We start from the raw sequence: 20161 nt of genomic DNA on the forward strand, positions 1-20161 counted from the left end.
GGGTTTCATGGAAACCAAGGTAAGAATTACCCCCTTATCTCTAGCAATAGATGGAATCTTAGGTGACATAATGTTCCCTTTCAATATTCTAGAACAAGTGCTTGCCTGAGTTTTACAATGCCTCACAAGGACACTACGGCAGTCTTTTTTCTTTAATGATTGAGTGTGTGATTAATTATGTGATACTTCTCAAAGACTGAGAGTAAATGGAGTAAATACAGAAAGTTGTTTATTTGTATCAAGTATTGGATTTTCATGAGCTACATTTAAAACACAATTCATTGAATATGTTTCTGTAGGGAATTTCTGTAAATAAGAGTTTTCTAAGCTTATACAATTATAAACAGAATAATTTTCTCTGTCAGTGCGTAAATGTTTAAAATTAAGTTCCACATGAAGTTTCTGTTGATTCAAAGGTTCCATTAATCCTATTCAAGTTATACACATGTACAGTTTATCCCAGGTCACATATGCAAAAGGAAGAATAATCTATTGATGGGAAACACAGTACCATAATCTTGCTGTGAAATACTCTACCTATTCAACAAAGCTTTGGCAGCTTGCAGTGGTTAATTCATCGAAATGGTTCTATGTTAGGTTTGGTGCTCATTGCTACACAGCACTGACTTATATTCAGTCTTTTCATTTCGGATTTTTTTGCTGTAATTCAGTCAGTTAAATAAAGGGACATATGTGTTTATTAAATAATATGTAAATATTATGTACTGTAAATAAATACATTAATTGCCATTCAAGTTGGTAAATCCCTATATTCTGTAATATTTTAACATTGCTACATTATTGAACGGTTAACTGGGATAAAAAGAGGATGAGTAAAACCAAATGTTTCATGACTGTAGATCTCTGCCCTCTAGTGTTTTTATTCCCTTTATTTCAACCAAAAGACCACCAGAATTCAAAACCACTCTACTGTACTGAAGAATGTTCTATGAAGTATTATAATGTTTGTGTATAGTATACAGTACTGTACATTTTGAGATGGTAAAAAAATGGTGTTCAAGATGGAGGGTTAAAAATACATTCTCAGTAGAAAAGCAAAGGTTAGTGAATAGCAAAAGAAAGCAGGACAGTGAAAGAGGTAAAAAGACTTAACTAATGCTCAGTGCCTAAGGATTTAACTGTCAAATTTTGTGCATATAGAGTGAGGTTCAGGTAAAAAGAAAATGTCTTTTCTGAAACTTTTAATAGTGAGTTTGCAAAGGGTTTATAATTTTTTTCCATTGTTTAACTGTCACATAGATTTGCTAGTGTCATGCATTTTGTTTTTCAAATGAACATAAACATACCAAGAAAATTACAAGCAATGCTAATGCCTTCAGTTATATTGGCATGAAGCACTGCAGTGCTTCAAATTTCCATCTTCCATTGGAAGCTATGGAACTTCCAACAGTTGCTAAAGACAGGGGTGTCACCCATGGATTGGTAAATTGGGAATGTGGTGCCCATCCATAAAAAATTATTAGAAGTAAATAAGAGGAGAACCTGTATGGAATCCAGGCACTGGTTTACATGGAACGTGTTGGTTAAGGTTGATTTAGGATAGAGAGACTTGCCAAACTATCCTGTGTTGGAGTAACACTAATGAATATACACAGAGCATATGAAATGGTTCATTTAGATTTTCAGAAGACTTTAGAAAGTTTCTCATAAAATATTAATTCTGAAATCAAACACAGTAAATATTCAGAGAAACATATTTGGATTGGTAGGTGGTTAATAAATAGAAAACATGGTACAGAGAAGCACTGAGTGCTCTTATTAAGGTGATGAGAGCAGTACTGTAGGGACCTGTTCTAATACCCCAGTTCTCCCTAGATTCTGGTATAGGTAGTATTATGCCCGTCCTCGCAGGAGTCCTGTGGAGTGAGCAAGCTCTACTGCTGCAGCTGACCATGCCTCTCACACCTCAGCCAGTCCGGTTGCTATGGGAATGCAGTCAGACAGGAAGCTTGCTTCACCTCAGCCCCTGTCTTCGGCTGAGGCAATTTATTTATTGTCGGACCAAAAAGTGCTCTGGGATCTGTTAAAAAAAGTTAACGGCGAGCTTAGTCCTTAGTTCTGTATTCCTAGTTCCCAGTGTACTCTGTTTGAATTTTCGACCCTGCTGTGTTTTATCGTGTTACAAACCTTTCTGTTCCATCCCCACTTTGGGAACAAAGTGCTTTCTCTTTGGGCTACCTGACTTTGGTGCCTGCCTGCTTTGACCACGGATTTAGACAGTGTTTGACTGCCTGTTTCATTGCACACCTAGCAGCCTACAGTGGCCGAGTGAAATTCAGAGATTAGGATGATATTCACCTACCCTGCCTGTTCTTGCCCTGTCTCCAGATCCTGTCTTTCTTCTTCCAGTCAGCTGTTTCTTGCTTCTACTTGGCAAACTCCGTCAGCCTCTGGAAACCACCAAGACCAACCTTGTCTGAGAGATGTGGCTGTTAGCTGCAGCAAGTTACCTCATAACAGCAATAGCGCAATTGACCAATTGCCATGTTGGTTTGCACAGAACTTATATTGTATATGCATTTTTTCCCAGAAGAAAATCCTGTCTAGAATTTAGTTTTTAACAGTAGTAGTCTGATATTTGTGTGGCAGATTGATCAGTTTGAACAGGAACTTTGAGGTGTGGGATACTTTTCAACAAGAAGTTAAATATCCATGTGTAGAATTTACTGCAGCAGATTGTAAGGTACAAATCAGACACAGACTGTGTTGAAATCTACCTAGTTTCAGTTGAGTCCCTGAAATGATTCTGAAGACTAAGGCCTTTTGAAATTTGAAAAAACGTTCAGATGACTGTCCATCAAGACATTGACGACCCTGTGTGGGTGAAAAAATGATTGCAGCAATTGGTAGGATGCAAATCTGAATATAATCACACTATAGCATACATTCACATGGTTATTTCTCCCAGAAATTGAAAAGGTGGAATTTAGTCATTTTAATACTTGAGAATAATCTCTGCAATAAATGGGACAGAATTTGCAGTAAAAGCAAATTGAAATAAGTTTGATATTAGGGCCAAAACCAATAATTGACACTCAGTCTTTAGGTAAAACAGCATGATACTCATGATTATGAGATAGGCCATGCAATATTTTAGTAGTTGATCAGTTGCTTGCAGCCAGTAAAAACTGCATTTATTTTAAAATACCAAATATACCTCAAATTAATATTTGTCCATAATTTCAGTTTGCATGCTTTATCCAGATATTTTCTATGTTGTTTATAAGATAAGATCACTTTATTAGCCATATACAATTTTTTGCATTACGAATTTGTCTTTTCGCAAACCCCAGCTTGCTCTCAATGAGACACACAGGCAGGGAGAGAGAAGCTTGGGGTCAGAGCACAGGGTCAGCCATTCATACGGCACCCCTGGAGCAGCTGGGGTTAAGGGCCTTGTTCCGGGGCCCATCAGAGTGGAATTCCTCTGCCAGTCGCGGGATTTGAACCGGCAACCTTCCATCCACAGGCGCAGGTAGATGTTTCTACCTGTTATATATTTCGTCAGTGCAACTGTTTGAATGAAGACTTATTGACAGGTCGTCATGTAATGACACTACTTTGACCCGAAGAGTTCAGCGATCACAGAACAGGAGAGCAAATCCAATCACTGGGCTCTGGGGAGTCGGAGAGCAGACTGGCAAAAGCAAAACCGAAAATACCGCGCTGAGAGTCGAGGCAAGGTGGAGCTCAGGCTGTGACAGAGGGTAATTCCGGGAGATATACTCAAAATAGCAACAGTGTCTGAAGCTAAGAAAATATTTAGGAGCAAGGTTTATGGGCACAAGTGAGGGTCTGTGTACAACGAAGGAAAGCTAGGAAGCAAGCTAGGGACTAAGAGATCAATGAAGAACACCAAGAAATAGGCAAGGGACTAAAGGCATGAAACCTGATGACTGAGCCCAGGATTATGGCTGAGGCAGGACTAAAATACCTGATGTTAACAAGATAAGTACCCATTAGTTAGGAGCAGGTGGTACTGATAAATGCCCATATCATGTTCTTTCAGCATCAGTGAATGTTTCAGCCCACGTGGGTGACACAGCTGGCTGCCATACGAACATGGGAGTGTGAGATTGTATTCACACAGGTAATCCACCCCAGTTTTCCAAGGATACTTGCCAGCTTTCAATTTGTTCACTTACCCAGTTTTCTATACTGGCCGATTTGAAATTTTAAAATTGTTAAAACGCTGGAAAACGGTAAGCAGTTTTGAAGGCTTTCAAGCTAGATCCTACCTGATATGTTTGGAGTAATTGACCAAACACTTTTTGCCAAATGCAGTTGGTGAAAATGTTTCAACAACAGAACACTTTGGGATAAGGCAATGATTCCGGTGCATCTACTAAGTTTGGGTTCGTGGGCCAAACATGTTTTGAAGAAGAACAGTTACGTTAAACAAAAAATGTCTTCAAGCCAAAATGTGATGACCTTCGGTGATCGTAAAAAGCATAGCTGTGACATTTCAGTAACAAGCGAGTGGTTGTTTTTTCCGCTTTCACAAGATCTTGTCACTCCATCACATTCCTATGTATAGTGAGTGTAAGGGGTTGAGTGTATTGTGATGTTTTGTGATTTTTTTAATCAGTTTTATCTAACTACTAAGCAATATATTGTAGAGGTATAGGAACCTCTGGCCTAAACTATGAGTTGATCATCTATAGTATTATATAGCATTTTTAAGATGGATTGTAATGCTTTTAATCTGAAAGATGTCTCGTTCAGATTGTGTGAACAGCTTAAAGGAAATCATATCCTGTTATGTTATGTTTTTCACATTTGTCTGTAATCTTTACCTGTAAATTAACTACCCTTTTAAGTATTTCATAGTCAGTAAACCACATCTTTGTCAAAACAGAGAATACAGTTAGTACAGTTACATGTATAGACTTCACAAGGCATACTAGAGGTGAGTGAGAAAATGTCAGATTCCATTTCTTGCTTGTCAGTTCTGTCTCATATTTGATTAAAAAAACTTTCTGCTTGGTTGAGGTCTCAGCTGAGTTGTAATATATTCCACAGAAATATTGGATTTTTGATAAATAATTACAGTCTGTAATTTAATTTGTTGATAATGCTGAACTATATGCAACTTCATTCAGAGAAACAATTCATGTGTCAATATCTTTACCAGAGCCAGCTTAAGTGCAAATGAGCTTCCGCCAATTAACTGATTTACAATGATAAAATGTAAATCAGTTGCAATACCTTCTATTCTCCTGTCAGCTTTGTTGGTTGAGTGCTTTCAAGAAAGTGGACTTGAAAAATTAGGCCAAAAAGCCTTGTTTTCCTACAGAAACAAATTTTTTGTTTCTGAGCTTGAAATTAGAAGAAACTTAAAATGTTTCCGACTCCAGTGCCTTGTGTCTTGGAATTTTATCTTTTCAACCCACTCAGCATTTGATCTGTTTTGATAGAAATGTTCAAATTCAAATACAGTGCAAAACAGAACAGTCTTTCATATTTAGTTTTAGAATTTGCCAAGCTTTAATGCAATCTATTTTTACTGAGTTTTAAATGGTGTTTTGCTCTGCAGTTCCAACTGTATTGTAATGTTTTATAGTCAAAAACAAAAGGTTGCTTATGTTGAAGTGTTAAAATTAAAATGATTATGTTGAGTTTAAATCCTTAACAATGTTAATAATGTTCAGCTGACAGAATGCAGAATACCAAGTACTTATTCCAAAATACATTTCATTTTAAGTTCTTTTGGGAATTGAATTGCCCTATATTTCTGTGATACATACAGTACTGCACATTGTATGCAACCACTTCTAAAATTATTTGTATATAACAAATGATCTGCCCTTTTCTTTTTACTAAACATACAATAAATACAGACATGAAAATGCATGATCAAACAGCAATGAAGTAAGCTTTCTCAAAACCATCATTTACAAATGAATATAAATCCTAATGGAGTACCATAACGATTCCAAATCATGCTATGTAAACCATGTTTTTTTTTTTGTGATAGTAGCTCTTTCATTATACTGATCTGTTCTAAAAGTTGTTTCAGTGAGACACACCCTGAACTACACTGTTGAACAATAAGCTCTATCAAAAGAGATTTTCCAGTTCTGCTGTTTAGACTTTAGCATAATATTCAAGTTATGCATTATAGAATACATGCTATAGGCTTTCGTATTTATGATTCTTTATTTTACTTTTAAGGGGGAGGAGTAATGGGGTTTTAAAAGCTCAACTATAAATCTGCTCAATTATCCAATTAAGACTGGATGATGGAGTGCTGAAAAATCAGCATTGGAAAGATTTAATAATTGTTTCATATATCGTTGTAATAAAGTTGTACACCCTTTCCTGTATACCTTACAACTTAACGTTGCTGTTCGATGAACACATAAAAAATTACCATTCATGATATTGCAATAATCCTGCCTTATTTTCCTTTACTGTGTCGAAGACAGGAGAGCAGAACTGCAGGCTCACCAGTGTTTATTGCCTTCTAATGGTTAACAGGTCCATCTATTCATCCATCCATTTTCCAAGCACTGTATCCAATACTGGGTCGTGGGGAGCCAGAGCCTGTCCTGGCAAGCAGTTGGCACAAGGCTTGATACACCCTGGATAGGACTCCACTCCTGCAAATGCACTCATATAAAACCTGTAAAAATGCTAACTTAAGATGTTAGGTGTTCATATAAAAATAATGATAATGACATTATTAAACTGCATTGTGGGTGCCATAAGGGAATCACATCACGGGAAGCATTTTGTTTGTTTTAATGATATTATTCTTTATCTGGACTGCCTGAATATGGTTTTAGAAAGCCCAGAGATCACTGAAGAAACTCAGGAAAATGTAAATACAAAGTACGCATTAAGGAAGGAACTCTGGCTGTGTTGTAATGTGCATTTAGTTCTTGCTTCTTTGATGTTGTATTTTCCTTTTTTAATGAGGAAGACATACCGTGCACATCGGATATTTAAGGATCATAATTGGCTGTGAGCAAAAGTGATATCTATCATTTCTTTCCCACATGCCACATACATGTTTGATTCCTGTTTTGTATCACAAACAGGGTAATAATCCCACATTAAGGCCAATAGTTGTTAATATCATTCCATTATTGCAGCCACTCCTATCCTTTGAATTCTCTGTATGCATCAGTTCTGTATGCCATCATGTCTGGGTGGGGTATTTCTTCTTTCCTTTATCTTAGCAATAGGTTTTAGTAGATTGCGAAGACAGGTACTGCATCATATTAAATAGCATACCAATCTTGGCTGTCACCCTTCCAGAGGGTGCATATACAGATGGCACTTTTTGAAGCCTATTTAACCATGAGTATTTAGACAAAGCACATTTTCTATTAGGAATATATCATTTCTATGACACAATACAAAAGATTGCAGTATCAGTGTTATTTTTATGAAAGAATCAGTCTGTGCTGAGAAAAAAAGAAACTGTTTTATAATAGATGGGAATGCTTAATTGTTTTTACAGTAACAAAGAAAACAATCAGTATGGTTCTATCATTAACTTGCCTGTTCAAAAGAACCATTTTACAACCTCACTTTAGAGACACTCCTATAGTATGTATAGTTTCATGTTGTTGCATCTGTTCTTATACTTTTCTATACTGTAGGAGAATTCTCATGTAACTACGGTTTATGGTCATTGAATCAAACAATTATCATGCATAGCTGACACATTGAATTATTTTTTTACATTACTTGCTTTTCAAGGATATAATCATCTGGAAGACTGCATGCAAACTCTAAATGTTAACTTATGTAACAAAGGTAGTGTGGCAGAAACATTGAAACTAAACTTTTCCATTTCAGCCAAGTTCTATAAAAAAAACAACAACTTGCTCTCAATTTTTTACCTGTTTGTCACCCTGTTTATTGCATTAAAATTATTTTATATTTGTTCACTGATGGAAGTTGTCTCGATATTTGTTAACTTGAAATAACTCGAAATAAAAGCAGCTGAAATTCTTTTCTCCCTGTATGTCAGCTGCTTAGGTGATGTGAGTGCCTGTACCCAGTCCCTTTAATCTACTAAGCATAAACCTGCTTAAAGAAACAAGGAAGCAGAAAAGCAAAGAATGTACAAGAAATGCAAAGGCAAAATGTTCAAGATAGAACTGAATAAAATTGATCAATTTGTTTATGATGTATGATGTAATTGAAATTACAGTAACATAGCTAATGGAGAGTGCTGGTGAAGAATACAATATTATTGAATGCACAGTATTCTGAAGAGACAGGAGAGATGGAAGAGGGGGAGGTGAAGCACTATATCAAAAAGAGCATTCATGCACAGGAAATTAACCTAAATGAATCAAGGTTCTCAGAATCTATAGGGCTCAGACATCTAAAAAGCCTGCATTCCACCAGATTCAGATATTAATTAGAATTCAGCAGTGTGATGAAATCATGGATTTGTAAATACAGAAGTACTTTTTAATGATAAATTTTAACTAACAATAGGAATGTCAGTAGCAGGAACTGAAATGGTAGGCATGGATATTGACTGTTTCCTATTTCATTTTGTCAGAGCATCTACGAGACAGAATGCCTGGATTGATGTTATATTTTAAAATATTCAGGAATATTCATTCAGTAGAAAAACAGGCAAAAGAAAAGTTGACCTATGATCACAAAATGGAGTTCTTTGAAATATAGTTTGAAAGTTTTGTCCATTAAAGGTTTATGATTTCAGGAAAGCAAACTATCAAGGGATGAGACAGAGCTTTAAATAAGTAGAATGGGATAAGATAAATAAGAATCAGCAGAGAATAGATGGCAACAATCTAAAGATATTTTGTTTGAAGCACAAAATAGATTTATCTCAGGATTAATAAAGAGTCAAAGCAGTGGCTTACATTGTTTAATAAAATAGTGAAAATATAAGGAGAAAGAAAGCACTTTACAAAATTATCAAAGTAGAACAGGATCTAGTTAAAATGAAAATAATTTATTGGAAGCACAAGAAAGGCTATTAAGCCAAGAGAGAGATGGAAATGAATATTGAAATGGAGGATTTGTTTCCCTTTATTGCAACATCCAAAGAAGAGTAACGAATGAAGAAAAACATTTCTGTTATAATTATGTAAACTTTCAAATTTATGAAAGGGAATTGGCTGATGTATTAATTAAATATTTAAATCTGGTGTTTACCACACAATTAATTAACAACATGCTTCAGGCTAATGAAAGACAAACTCTATTTAAAAAAATACTACATTAGAACAGGCAGAAGTATTTGAGATACTAGAACACTACCGTAAACAAATCTCCAAAGCCTGATGATATTCTTCCAATTGTACTGAAGGAAAAGAGAGATTATTCAGAGGCCATTAATGGAATTCTTCCAACAATCTCTCAAGACAGGGGAAATACTCATTAGTGCTGTACTGTAGTGCTCATCCATAAAAACGGTAGTACAACTTAACTAAGTAAATTGTAGACTAATAATTCATACTTTCATTAAATGTAAGGTTACCAAAGTTGATAATTAAAACTGAACTGGAAATCATCTACTGTATATGGAAATAGTATTTGACATGATTGGCTGCATGGTTTTAGAAATGGAAGGTCTTACACATTATTTAAACTGGTACAAAAGTAACAGACATGCACAGATCATACAGCATGTCAGATTTTGAGTTTTAGAAGGTTTTTAATAAAGTTAACCATAAAAATAATTCCCACATTGCCGACATTAGACATCAGACAGTACAGATAAGGAGTGAATGCTCACATTGTGAGGATGCCATTAATAGAGAACTACAGGGATATGTTTCATGACTTTGGCTTTTCCAGATGTATATAAATGATCTACATTCTCTTGTAACATGTAAGTGGTAAAGTACTCGGGTTCACAGATGGTACAGAAGCAGGAGGATTGGGAAAGACTGTAGCACTTGCAGATTAAGTCCTGAGAAAAGACCAAATTCAAGACAATTTAAACACCTGGAAAATGACATTGAAGATGTGCAAATGTTACATACAGTACAGGTACTAAAAACATAAACTGAACATATAAAATGGGAAACACTGAGCTTGAAAAAGCTTTCTATGGAAAATACTAAGGTGTTTATATTGACATCTATGTATGTTAGGATATATAGTATAGGGTAATCAAGAGTGCTCTGTTATCAATCGAAAGAAGAGCAACAAGATATATTACCAAGCTTAAAGGAATATCATCTCCTAGAAACCCCAGCTTTAAAACTTGAAATGACCAATCACCTTCCAGCAAATGGTCATGTGACAAAAGCTGTTCAGGCCAAAGCTGACTTTTTGCCTGCCCCTGCCATCCTTACACTATATAATTTACAATAAAATTGAGATGGTAAAGCGTTATTAAAATATTATTTTAATAATTTATTATTACTGAAGTTAACATAAAATATAATTTGTGAACCCTTTAGAATTTTCTGAATTTTCTGAACATTTTAGGTCAAATTTATGCAGCTCAAATCTTCATCTAATACAGATAGATAACCCAATAAAACAAATAACACACAAAATATATTCCTTTTCATTCTTTTATTGATCAAAATGATCCAACATTAAATGTGTTTGTCAAAAAAAGTATATGAACCTTTGCTTTCAGTAACTGGTGTGACCCCCTTGAGCAGCAGTGACTTCAACCAAATGGTAACTGTTGATCAGTCCTGCACATCGGCTTGGAGGAATTTTGGCCCATTCCTCCTTACAAAACTGCTTCAACTCAGTGATATTGGTGGACTTTCTTGCATGAACTCCCAACTTCAGGTCCTGCCACAACATTTCTATTGGATTAAGGTCTGAACTTTGACTCGACCATTCCGAAACGCGAAATTTCTTCTGCTTCCACCATTCTTTGGTAGACCGCCTTGTGTGTTTAGGGTCGTTCTTCTTCTGTTGAGCTTCAGTTCACAGACTATTACTCTGACTCCTGTAGAATGTGCTGGTATAATCCAGAATACAACAAGCCGTCTTGGTCCCATGGCAGCAAAACGGCCCCAGACCATGATAGTATTACCACCGTGTTTCATGGTTGGGATGAGGTTCTTATGTTGGAATGCAGTGTTTGGTTTTCACTAAACGTAACATTTCTCATTTGAGCCAAAAAGTTCTATTTTAAACTCATCTGTCCATAGAACATTTTTCCAGTAGTCTTCTGGCTCATCCAGGTTGTCTTTAGCAAACTTTAAATGGGCAGCAATGTTCTTCTTGGAGAGTAGTGGCTTCCTCCTTGCTATCCTCCCGTGCACACTATTCTTGATTAGTGTTTACTCATGAACACTGACATTAGCCAGTGCAAGAGAGGCCTGCAGATCCATAGACGATACTCAGTTCTTTGTGATCTCCCAGAATATACGCCTTGCTCCTGGAGTGATTTTTGTTGGACAACCACTCCTGGGTAGAGTAACAATGGTGTTGAATTTTGTATACTGTCTGCCTGACAGTGGATTGGTGAAGCCCAAAATCTTTAGAAATCGTTTTGTAACCTTTTCCAGCCTGATGACAACTCTTTTTCTGAGGTCCTCAGTAATCTCCTTTGATTGAGGCAAGGCATGCGTTCACAAACCTGTGTGGTGAAGACCAGACTTTGGTAGTGAAGACTCAGGTTTATGTTTTTTAAATAAGGCTGGGCCACCCAAACTCACACCTGATTGTCATCCCATTGATTGACACTCCTGACTGAATTATCCCCTTAACTGGATTGATAATCCTAGAAGTTTACATACTTTTTCCGACAAAGACATTTAATGTTGGAACATTTTGATCATTACATGAATGAAAAAGTAAATCCTTTTTTGTGTTGTTTGTTTTATTGTGTTCTCTTTATCTATTTTTTTTACTTGGATGAAGATGTGATCCCATGTTGGGTCAAATTTATGAAAATAATCAGCAGATTCTAAAGTGTTCACAAACTTTCTAGCACCACTGTAGATGACACTGTTTATATAGAGAGCGTGGCAGTGAAAATGCCAATGAAAGGACTTTCTTTTTTTAAATTCAGCAGCAGTGATGAAAAGGTTTAGGAAGGAGCCAAAGCAAAAGCAGGTTCGAAAAATGATTAGCACAAATGACACGCAGTGTGCATTGTCTTAGAACACCAGATTTTTGTTATATTCATGAAGGAAACCTTGCTTTTACATGTACACATGAATAGTTGGCTTCTTATTTGCTATTCGTATGTGTAAAGGTCTATTCAGAGTGGCTCTTAGGCTCTCCTGTTGTTCAGTAATAGCTTGCATGCTTCAAACAGCACGAAATTTGGTATGAGATGGTACAGTATCTATTATCTACATAATTTCTGATTAAAAACATTTTAGTTTTATTAGTGGTAAATTATATATAACTATAAGAAGAGGTCCCTCCCACCTGTCTTTCAGAACAAGGGCTGCAGTAGATTCAGTATATCCCTTTGTTACTACATCCTTTCACCCATCCCAATTTGTTTCTTCTTTGCATTGTTTAGTTGTTGCAGTTAAAAAGATGAATGTACTTGTTAAAGATAAGATAGTCAATGAACTACAGTACATCACATGACATACATTTTTCTCTGATTGTTTCTAATTGGAGTGTAAATACTCACACCATTTGTTTGAATGTACTGCAGTTTTATGACGGCACAAAAATATGTTTGCTAAAGACATCAAACTTCATTTCTATCTAAATATTAAAATGTGGTATGATATTCAGCTTGAATGACATCACAATTACTGTAACTTAACTGCAGATGTGAAAAAGACAACAAATCTTTGTCATGTCTAATACCATAGTCAAACACTAACTCCAAAGTAGAAGGACAAAATAAACTGTCCTATTTTTTAGCTTGCCAGCTACAACTACAGCCCCACTGAAATTTGGAAATAGTAGTTACTGTATAACAAGTAACAAATAACAAGATTACTGTATGTTTTCAGTGTGCATGTCAGATGAACAAGTATTCTAGATTAGGAAATTGGAGTTATGTAAAGGTAACAGTGAAAATTTAAAATACACATACCTCACCACACACCTCTTATCTTTGGCAATATGAAACCTGTCAAGCAGAGTATATGTTTTTTTTTTATTTTACTGGCAATAAAATGGATGAAGGCATTAACACAAAAATTAAATTAATATTTACTGCACTTTGTTACAAATTAACCTACAAACAGCTTTTTACAGATTATTTACAATGACTGAGAGTCATTGATCCCAGGTCTTGTAAATTCCAAGCCTCCCTCAAAGATGGACTCTAGAAGATGGAACATTTTAGAGAGGTGGTAGTTTCTAAACAACAGAAACATTTTTTCCAGAAACATAAAATACACAGCCTTTTCCTACAAGATTTGCAATAGAATCAAAACTGGCCAAACCAAAATACTAGTGTTTTAGATCTACAGACATCTGGAACTTACAATGTCTTACTTTACCAAACCATCTGTGCTCCCCCATTGTTTTCTGTCTTGTTCTGGTTAAATGATATTGAATGTAAAAAGACTATTTCAGAGTTCATATTGATGTCAGTTCTTCCACCGTTAATATGTAACTATTTAATATTCCTTTGTAGGTTGAGTCAACACAGAGCATGATCCGAATACTGGGTCTGTCTGCTACCCTTCCCAATTACCTCGATGTTGCTTCGTTCCTTCACGTGAATCCCTACATTGGACTCTTCTACTTTGATGGAAAATTTCGTCCTGTTCCTCTTGGCCAGACCTTTGTTGGAATAAAGACTACAAATAAGGTATTATCTCTATACTCACAGTATGTAAATATTAAATTAATAATAATAATAAAAGTAGTAATAACATGAAAAGCACAAGTGCAGACTTGTATCTGCTGCAATGCAACAATATAATACACAGCCGACAGTCTTTCAAATATTTTCTCAAAACTTGTATTAATCTAGCTTGTTTTATTTACGTTTATTTGATTTTAAATGTGTTTTTAAAGTCACTATGTATAATATTTTAATAATCAAAATATCTAAAATATCTAATTATTGTTTTTACAAAATTGAGAAACATATACAGTATATATGCTGTATACAGCACATAATTTAAAAATATTTATTGGTGTTATTCAGTATTTTGACAAACAGTATTTTATGTGAAAATGTGTGTAATTAATTAATGTCACTATTGCAGTATGCCTTCAGTATGATTAACACAGGAAAGCACTAATTTGTTAATAAGTATTTAAAATTGATTTTTCCGACAACCACACACAGCTGCAGTATTTTAAGGAGTCCCTGTATCACCTGGCAGTTTTACAGAGTAGTGTAGTCCTCCATCAGATTATTCTAAAACAAAAATGCTGTGACGTGATGCTGTCCGTCATACCGTGTTACCTACTGCAGAATGCCAACTGACACTTTGCACTTTCAAGATCGCTGCATCTGTATATATTCATTTGAGGATGTAGTTGTGGGGTCCAATAGTCAAATAAGTAGTGAAGAAATATCAATGATGAAATTTGGCTTTGTTTTTAGAATTATGTGCATCATCTATACAACATTTAAAATGAATTATGCTTGATTTGTTTTCGCTTTAGATTCAACAACTACATGATATGGAAGAAGTCTGTTACGACAAAGTTTTGGAGCAAATAAGAGCAGGACATCAGGTACTACATTTTTTTATTTTCTAACTGCATATCATTTTTAGACATTGACTTTGTAAAATAGACATCTTTAAATTTATTAAAGCTGTCTAACTGTTGATTTTATCACAGTAATGAAAGTACCATGCAGAATCCTATTTACAGTCTATGTGCAAACACATTTTATGTCCAAAATCGGGAGAAGTCCTTTGGTGATTTGATTGCAGCATTCCTAAATGGTTAAGAGCAGTGATACAACACAGATACAAAATAGATCAAAGAGTCAGTCCTACTGCTGAGATTTGTCAAATTCTGAAAGCAGTAACCTGTAGGAATCATGTGTGGTACAGGAGGTCTGAGTTCCATTGTTCCCAACACAGCAGGGCCACCTTTTCCTCTTTAAAAAGAAAAGGAAATAAAACATAATAGCAACACAATTATAACTAAATCAAGGGGCATATGTTCAAATAGAGCACAGATTTTATTTTTTATTATTCTTTTATCTGTTATAGGTGCTAATAAGTAAACAGTAGCAATCAGCAACATCCTTTTTTCTTATAAACAGTCACAGAGTCATATAGTCACAATCTAATCTTATTTGGAAGAACTCACAATTTTTCTAATGTGTATAAGCATCTAAAATATATATGTATATATTAAAATAATAATGCCATAGAAGTAGCTTGCACACTTTCCTGCATTTTGGAGTATTTTACCATTATTATTAGTAATTTAATAATGCCTTATTAATAATTCATGTTTATGTTAATCATTAACATTATTATAAAAAGAGGACATTCAGTTTTTTTTTCATTAACGTTGCTTTGGTAACGTGCTGGATAAATGTTGTGTTTTCACAAGCTAAAAAAAAAATTATGCCAGAGATAAAAAGGTTAAAATAATATAATCCCTAGCTTTGGCATCAGCAATTCATAAATCAGAACAGTAAATTGAACATGACCTTTTCCTTTTCAAAGCTTTGAAGTTTTAAAGTTATACATTTCAGTTGCAAAAACACTTTCTTCAAATAGTTCTGAGGTTCTGAATCTGACTTATTTTGTAGCACTATGTGAGGTTACTTTTTTACTTAATTAAATTTTTGAACCAGCCCATCTATCTGCAATACATTTAAGCAGAATTAGGTCATTTAGAGGAGGTTTATTTAATCATTTTGATTAAAAAAATGTTTAGGATTCCTGTAAGACATCCAGCTAGCAATACAGTGCCAATCATGCAAATATTAATTCAGCGTTAAATGTAGAGACTGTTAAATGTACTACATGGTGAAATGTATTTGATCAGGAATGACACTATAAATCATAGCTATTTTAATTTCTCATTTTCTCTTTGAAGTTGGATATATCAGATATTTTACTTCATTTACAAAGGACAAAGCAGGTCTGTGTATGTGTATTAAAAGTAATATTTTTCACTTTGTTTATATGGTTTAACTTGTTGATGTGTCATAATATGTTATTAATCCACTGGACATTTTCCTTTTGGTTTAAGTTGCAAAATGCAGCTGTGGAGGTCAGCTGAAGAGGTGCAGCCTTTTTATTGTAGCAATTTCTATGGTTGACACATTCCCTGAACTCAATTTCTTGATATCATAAATCAAAACAACAGCCCAATAAACACTGAATTCTTACTCAGGGAAAAGTCCAGTTTATATATTTATTTACTTGTTCTTTGTTCTCAGTTTTTATTTACTTACGAGACACACTGACATTCTGAATGACAGTAGCTGCTAATGGGAATCATCTTTTTTGGAGATGTGCTCAGTTGTGGAAGGCTCTTTGATAACCAGTGCCAGCTATTTTGATTAAACTAATTGTGCATTTACCTTTGGTATTATTGCTGTTCTCATTACTTTGTGGTTCTCTTGGCTTGAAAACATTATAGAGTTTAGTGTGACAGAATGCTTCTAATATTTTAATCTATAATATATTTGGCATTATGGGTAGGATTTTTTTAAATCAAAACAAATGTGTGAAATTATTGCACCGTAAAACTAAGTTTTATCAGTACTGAATTTTATCATTATTAGAGCAAAGGCACGTTTAAGAAAAATACTTTTTATTGCATTCTGCTCCCTTTATAAATATAAATAAATATAAATTAATATATTTTAGAATCATATTTAAGCATACAGTAAAGAAGTCCTTCACAATTCTATTATTCTATTTAATATTTAAGTCTATGTAAAGTTTTACATCTTTATTTCTTTAAAAAAAATATTGTGAATCTTGAAAACAGAATGTGACATAAGTATTTTACACTCAGAAAAACACAGCGACTGATGGTTATTTATATAAATATGATTATAAAATATACTATATACCTTTGACTACCTCAGTTTTTGACATTTCAAGAAGTGTTGTCTTCATAGGTACTTTAATCATCTAGTAATATATTTCTGGTCATTTATTTATGTGTGAACTCCGGTGGAGTTGTTTTTAAACCACATATCCAAATTAAAGTTAATAAATGTAATAAGTGTTTATGTCATGTATCTAACGTTATTTTATGAAAAATACTATATTAATTTGAAAATGGGCAAGTATTAGGTAATTCCATGATGAAAAATAAAAGGAACAGAATGTTTTGGCTGTTAAATCTACAGGTGTGAAAGAAATATAGCAGGAATATAAAGCACAAAAGAACAAAGGACAAAGCAGGTGAGAATAGGTACAGAGCAGTTGAGAAGGCCTAAATGAAATGAGATCGGGGGAGACTTGAGAAAAGCTGAAATCTGTAAATGAAATGGGAGGTTTTGAAAGTAAATAAGTAAATTATTAGGAGAATGTAGGATGACCTTTATGAATTTTAGTAACTATACAGACAGTAGCCATAAAAATCTAAAAACCAATGTTAAGTTGCTTAATAGTGTGTTGGGTCACCACATATGGCCAGTAGTCTATCAGAGTTTGGAAGTCTGGAGGAGGTATTCTTCTACAAGAAAGTCAATTAGCTCATAACTGGTTGATGGAGGTTATTCTTAGTTCCAGAATATCCCTTGAGATGGCCGTGACATATGGACATCAACAGTGTCATGCTCATCAAACCATTGCTCTGTGGATAAGTACATTGTAATTTTGAAAAACATCCAAAAAGGAAACACTGCAGCGTGGATTGACAAAGATCAGTCAACAGCGCTAAGCATTGACCATGCCTTCTAAGAGTATGAGTACACTCAAACCTTGCAATACTGGAATCATTTGGTGTCAGAGCCAAGCTCTCAGGGCTATAGAGTTCTTTAGGTTTAGGATGATGTCTCTTCCTTGGATTTCCATGTTGATATCACCTTAGACACAGTTAGTCATGAGATATCATCACATTGAGCTGTCTGGGTCTGGGAAGTGCCTAACAAACTTATCACACAAAAAATAAAAGTCACTGAGGTTTCCTCTTACAGTCATTCTAGCCATTATTATATACAAGAAGACCTGTCCAGCATTTTTATATGTGGCCCTGAGCATTCTGGGATATAATTTTCACACCTTTATATACTTGTTGTCCCTAATTTATCCAGCTGTTTCCATTTTTTTGTTTATTAGTTGTATGTTGGATCAGCTTATTATGTTAAGTTAATTCAGGTTTCTTTACTCAAGAATCTTTAGTCCTTAGTACCATGCAACATGTTACTACAGTATAGGCAACCTCTAAATATTTGTTTTTTCAGGTACTGTCACACACTGCAAATCACCTGCATGCTTTAGCACAAGGGAAAGCAGAATTAAGCCAACCACTAGCTGTGAAGCTGAAAGGTTACATTCTGACAAAAGGGATAAAACTGTCCTTCCTACTATTATAGCTTATGTGTATTGGCAAGAGGAGCACTTGTGCTTGCTTGTTCATGTGTTTCAGTGTGTGTGCACATTTACAATAAGATGGAATGGCTTTGGTTTAGCTGGAAATTTCAGAGAGCACTTTGATGGATAATTTTTTACAAATGGATCCTAGTTCTAAAAATATGCTGAAATAATGTAAAGCACAGTTGACTTATTTTATACATTTAAATCTCAATTTTATATTTACTGCTACTACAGTATGTCCAGTAGCTGTTTGAAGTACTGTACAGCATTTTTCAATTGCATGTAAAACATTTATCCAGTGTTCACGAATACCTAGGTAATGAGATCTTCTAAAAACATTTGGTCATGCAAAAATGAAACATGAAACCATTTATGACAAAAGATTTACTATTTAAGTGCTAAACTGCTACAAATGCAATGAATTCTCATATTGATAAGTATTTTAATCCATACTTTGTTTTGTTTTATGCATCTAAATGCATCTTTATGCATCTAAATATGTTGTCACCAGGAAAATCAGTTGATCTCTCTCATGGTATGCTTTACATTTGTAGTACCTAAATAATTTGAAATAATTCAATCCCCCCCCCCCCGAGAATTTTTAATGCATGTGTAACCAGTTGACAAGCTGGAGTCAGAAGTAGTAATAAAGAATAGAATAAAATTCATATATACCTAAAATATATACAGTACCGAAAACACAATATACAGTGTATGCACACATGAAAATAAGGAATGCAAAACCAAACCAAAAATACATTGTGCTCAGATTAGTAAGATCATTGATCATTTTAAATTACTTTGCTGTCACCCCCATGCTTCATGGTGGAGATGCTGTTACACAGGTGACAGGCTGTGTTTGGCTTGTGCTAGACATAGTGCTTTGCTTTTAGACTAAAAAATACAGTTTTGGTTTGACCAGACCAGATAATTTGCCACCTGGTCTCAGAGTCAGTCATGTGCTTTCTTGCAAACTCCAGGTGTACTGTTAGCTCACATCTAGCCACTCTGCAGTAGAGGTTAAACCTGTGTGATGCTGCAGCGATTGTTGTACTTGGACAGGACAGGTTCTCCGATCTCAGCCTCAGCCAAACACAGAACTCTGTAGTTCTGTTACGGTGGTCATTGGGTTCTTTATTGTTTTTCTGACCAAATGTCCATCTTGCTCAGTTCCTTAGTTTGGGAGGATGGTTTGCTCGATTAAGAGCCTGGGTGGTTCTCTGTTCTTTTCATTTCCTAATGATGGACCTGACTGTGTTAGTAGAAATGTTCATTGAAATACCCACAGAGGCAGCTCCTTGATCTTCATGGTAGAGTTTCTCCTCTGAAGTGCAGTGTCAGTTGGTGAAAGCATATATAAATAGGTGTATTTCTTCTGCAGTCAACCATCCATCAACCATCACCATCTGTATCACCCAATTGAAATGACTACAGCTCGACTCCATTCTGTGTTTTAAAGTGATCTCACAAAGAAATAAGATGTACCTGGACTCAGTTTGGAGTGTCATAGCAAAGGAGATGAATAACTATAAAATAATTTTTTTAACATGTTTTCTATTAAATTGCATGCAGAAAATCCAGAACATTAATTCACTTTGACATTACTTTGTGTATATCAATGACAAGAGAAAAATCCCATATAAATGCATGTTTACTTGAGTTTGCAACATAACATAACAAATTGTGAAAAGGGGTGAATACTTTCTGTGGGCACTGTGTGTGCGTATGGCATATTAAACGAAAACATGGAACGAAAAATATAA

The 20161-nt window shown here is 34.8% G+C and overlaps 1 protein-coding gene across 4 annotated transcripts in view; it reads left to right on the forward strand.

The window, feature by feature from the left end:
• The window catches only part of ascc3 (activating signal cointegrator 1 complex subunit 3), a 375545-nt gene that overhangs the window by 165902 nt on the left and 189482 nt on the right, over positions 1-20161 (forward strand). For all 4 annotated transcript variants that reach the window (XM_088625716.1, XM_088625717.1, XM_088625718.1 and 1 more), the window contains exons 12-13: positions 13550-13726; positions 14536-14607. In XM_088625716.1, the coding sequence (XP_088481842.1) occupies positions 13550-13726; positions 14536-14607 (249 nt within the window). The remainder of the gene's footprint in view (positions 1-13549; positions 13727-14535; positions 14608-20161) is intronic.

Source organism: Lepisosteus platostomus, chromosome 3, assembly GCF_059453375.1.
Source record: "Lepisosteus platostomus isolate fLepPlt1 chromosome 3, fLepPlt1.hap1, whole genome shotgun sequence".
NCBI lineage: Eukaryota > Metazoa > Chordata > Actinopteri > Semionotiformes > Lepisosteidae > Lepisosteus > Lepisosteus platostomus.